This window comes from Ailuropoda melanoleuca, chromosome 2 (genome assembly GCF_002007445.2).
Source record: "Ailuropoda melanoleuca isolate Jingjing chromosome 2, ASM200744v2, whole genome shotgun sequence".
Lineage (NCBI taxonomy): Eukaryota > Metazoa > Chordata > Mammalia > Carnivora > Ursidae > Ailuropoda > Ailuropoda melanoleuca.
This window is the reverse complement of record NC_048219.1, coordinates 196,723,053-196,727,254: the sequence shown is the minus strand read 5'-3', so window position 1 is coordinate 196,727,254 and position 4,202 is coordinate 196,723,053. Positions and strand designations below refer to the sequence as shown.

Here is a 4,202-nt window from a genome sequence, read left to right as displayed (position 1 = left end):
CGCCTCCTCGTCCTCCCCGATGGCGCGTGCCCTCGGCGGCCGCGCGTGCAGGGCTCAGGCTCCGTGCGCTCGTGCTGCCGCACCGCGCCTGGCACAGAGCGAGCGGTGGCCGCGCCCGTCCGCCCGTCCGCCCCCTGCCCCTTGCTCGGAACCTGCTGCCCAGGACACCAATGCGCCAGTCCGCGCTTGCGGATCCTCGGAGACCCCTCTGGGGCTGCAGGGCCCTCGGGGCTTCCCGAACCCGCGGCTGCTCCTGTTTTCCTTCAAGCTTTGGCTACCAGGGAGCTCGCGGCCCAGAGCCCTGGTTCACCTGCCTCACCTCGCCACCCTACCCATGCGTCCCCCTCACGGTGCTGTTTCCTCTGCTTACAGTGTTACTGCGGCCATGAATACAATCATATAAGCAGCCCCGCTTACTTTTGCAAGGACGCTGGGTGTAAATAAGTAATTATTGCCACTACGCTGGAAATAACGTGGATTCTTCAGCCTCTGAAGCTGCTCTATTTAAATAAACAGTGCGCAGAGCTGAAAGGGGAAAAGGCTCTCCTGATAGTTATCGTAATAAGTGCACTCTGGTAAATACAGGGAGCCAAGCTCAGCAGCCGGCCACATGCAGGGCCATCTCCTGGACAGGACAGCTCAGCTCAGCTGTCCTCCCCCTCCCTCTGCTGCCTCCAGCTCAGCTGCCCAGTACACTATCCTTCTGCCTCCCGTGTGGGCTCTTGGCCAGCCACGGAGACCGGCCACGGGAAAGGCAGGGACACGGGTGATCCAGGGGAAGAAGTTGGGGTCTGTCGGGGGCCCCGTGTTACCTGGGGTGAGTCTCAAATCCCTGTGGTTTCTTTGTGATAAGAGCACTTTGCAAGGTTAAGGACTCTGATCCCTTCCTGACCACCCTCACTTGGCAGGGGTGGGGTACAGGTGTCCTGGCCTTGGCTGGGCTCACCAACTCCCAGAGGGGGCATGGGCGCTGGTCCCCCAGCACCACACTGAGTGGCCAAGTCCACCCTCTCTGCGAAGCCTCCTCCTTACCACACTCCCGCCAACCCCCACCCCGACCCTCGGCCTCACCCACGCCGGCTCTGGGCTTCTGAGCCCAGCACAGAGCAGGGGCCTCCTTGAGTGCTGGCTGATGTGGGGATATCTAGCCAGCCTGGCTCCTCCGGGATACCCTCCCCCAGCCCCACGCACCCCGAGGGTGCACCGCCCCTACCTTTCAGCAGCAGCTGGAACTCCTTCAGCAGTACCTCAGGTGAGATGATGGGGCCAGGGGGACCCTGGGGGCCAGGGGGCCCTGGGGGCCCCGGCAGGCCAAGCTGAAAAGGAACCTCAGAGTGAGGCTATCTGAGCAGGGAGGTGGGGGACTGCTGGCAATACTTTGCAACCTCTTGCCACTAATAGGCAAGAGGGGATCCTGCTTTGACCTGTGGGGTGGAGGTCAGCCTCCGGGCCTCAGACTCCCCTGAGAAGGCAGTAAGGCTCTGTTTTGAAAGCCACTAGCTCTGAGTGTGAGGACTGGATTGTGCTGGAGGCTCGGGGCTGGCTGGGGTGGTGCGGCCCCTGGGGGTGGGGCTCCGAGCAGGCAAGGGTACCAAGTGGGGACTCCAAGGGGTTCCCAGAGGAGGGAAAGAGGGACACTGATAGCCAACGTCAGCAGGTTCCCACTGTGCCTGGCCCAGCACTGGGGCCTGGGGCCCTCAGGGAGCCCACCTGGGCTGAGGTGACACCCCAACATAGGAGCAAGTCAGTCCCCTGCAAGGAAGGGCACGGGGGAGCCCCAGCTTAGCTTGGGGTGGGGCCAGGTGGCTCCAAGGGGTGGCAGTGAGGTGAGGCCATGGTGACAGCCCAGCCGCCTACCTGCTCAGGCTCGGAGCCCGGCACTCCAGTGTTGGGGCCAGCCCTGGCCGGGTGGAGAAGCCCAACCCCAGTGTGAGCAACACAGCCCTGGCCCAGAGCTCCCCACCCCAGGGGGCAAAGGCAAGAGGTGGACATCAGGACCAGGTGCCAGGTTTCTGGCTTGGCTGAATGACAGTGGGAACCCCACAGCATCCAGGGTCCCCAGACTCCCCACCTCCTGGGAACCAGATGGTGTGTCAGTCCCGCAGACTGCAATCCCTCCAGCTTGCTCCCTGACTGCCCTCCCAGGCCGGCTCAGGCCTCCCTTGCTAAGATGCCGAGGAAAGAGAAAGGGGGGTAGCTGATAGGGCTGCCTAGCTTTCCAGGGGTATAGGAAAATGATAGGAACAGGCCTCAAACTCAGGGTTGCCTGGGCCCCCCCAACTTGGCACTTTCTATGCTCTCTGACCCCAGGCCAAGGGGGAGGGTCTGTCCTCACTGGCAAAGCCAGGGTGCACCAGTGGGGCTGGTGAGGGGTGCAAGGGGGTGATGGTGGGCTGGGGTGCAGGGAGGGCCTGCCGGTGGAGACCCTTGCTAACCCACACCCCACCCCAGGAAACATACACACACACTCACACACACACACACACAGAGCTGGGGCTCTTGTGCTCACCTTCAGCTTCCTGGCCCTGCCTCTGCCTCCCCTCTTGCTGTTGACACCTTTGTCACTCTGCCTGATGAAGAGCATCCACGCGTCCCTGGGGTCGAAGTTACGCGCTCCCTCGGGGGTGTGCTCCTGGAACACAGCCAGCCCCCAGGTTGGTTTGCCTATCCCAGTGGGTGCCCGCCTAACAGATGGGAATTTCAGGACATCACTGTGTAGGATGGGCTTCAGAGTCCTCGGGCCCCCGTCCTTGTCAACAGTGGTGCCCTGCAAGTCAGCACAGCCCCCGTCCGTGCTTCCCAGCCTCCTGACACATGGAGATGACCAGGTCACACCACTGCCTGGGCGCTATGCGAGAAGACTTTGTGGGTGGAGGAAGATGGGGTAAAGAGCTCTGTAGCAGGTGAGAACTCTGGCGTGGCTGGGCCACCCGGCCTCTTGTGGCCTCTGTCCGTGGGCGCTGCAGTGAACACACCTCCCTGGGAGACTCACCAGGAGGATCGGACCACCAGACTCACAAGTCTAGGGAAGAGGCGACTGTGATCGTCAGGGCCCCCTGTGCGGCCCCCGCTGATGTTCCAGGGATGCCCATCTCGGCCCTCGGGGTAGCTGCAGCTTACAGTACAAGACAGTTGGAGGGCTGGTGGCCTAGCACTGCTATGTTATGACTCAAGGCCCCTGCATGGGGTGCGACACCACTCAGCTTCCTTGGGACCTCTAAAACAAGGACAGTGATGATTCTAGAAACATCCATTCCCCCGCGTGCTGCATTCTGACCAGTCCTGACACTGAGGAAAATTCCAGGAGGTGCCTCCCAGAGAGAGGGCTTTGGCCCATTTGTCAGTGGGCCTCAGGTAGTCTGGGCTCCAGACAAGGCCTCCAGCTGGGAAGGAAATCAGCTCGAGGGCTCAGATGAGGTCACAAGCACCAATGCAGGCGGCCGATGGAAGGACCCAGGGTTGTAGAGCTGGCCAGGACCTTCTGTCAGAGACAGAGCCAGTGGTCTCCTGGCCGCTCTGCAGGGCCCGGGGCCTCCCTTCAGGAGCCAGTGTGCTATGGAGGGGTGACAGGCCGTCCACATCAGAGGAGCCTGGGGCTGGATGGAGAAAGGCCTCAGAGTGCCCAGGGCCTCCCCACGACTTCTGGGTGCTGGACCCTGCCACGTGCTGTCCTGCTGACTGCTCACCATGGACACAGGACTGGATTCCACTTCACGGCCTCGCTCTGCCCTCAGTGGGCACGTATGCCGGGAGTATTCCACATGGGCTGGATGGGCGTGCCAAGCTGACGCCCCCTAGCTGGACCAGCGGACTCCCAGCTGGACTCAGACCCCAGTTTGGTTTGGGGGGAGCCATGTCAGCCCCGGGGCCCCAGCAGACAGGCCTGTGGCAGCGTGGGTGGGTGCTGGGCAGCGGCCCTGGCCCCACCCAGGTCTCCAGCCTTGAGGGGCTTGCAGAAAGGAGGTGGGGAGCCTCTGCTACCACACTGTCCCCCAAAGACAGTGCAAGGCCAGACCCACTCCTGGAAACACAGAAAGGCCCCTTGCTTCCTGGGGACTATCCTGACACCTCCCTCCTCCAGGAGGTGGGGCCAATTGTCTGGGTGGGGTTTGCCTTCCCTGGCTTCCAGGGGTGGGGGGGAGGACTCAGGAGAGGCTCCTCCCAGGGAGCCCACAGGGCCGGCTGTCACCTCCCGGCCCCCC

General features: G+C 62.8%; 1 protein-coding gene across 1 annotated transcript in view; it reads right to left on the bottom strand.

Annotated features, from left to right (window-relative positions):
- Positions 1-4,196, bottom strand: part of ERFE (erythroferrone) — an 8,357-nt gene extending 4,161 nt beyond the window's left edge. The window contains exons 1-3 of the mRNA XM_034655502.1: positions 3,687-4,196; positions 2,510-2,632; positions 1,214-1,316 (exon numbers count right to left, since the gene is read on the bottom strand). Of these exons, the coding sequence (XP_034511393.1) occupies positions 1,214-1,316; positions 2,510-2,632; positions 3,687-3,689 (229 nt within the window). The 5' untranslated portion in view covers positions 3,690-4,196. The remainder of the gene's footprint in view (positions 1-1,213; positions 1,317-2,509; positions 2,633-3,686) is intronic.
- Positions 4,197-4,202: the final 6 nt, after the last annotated feature.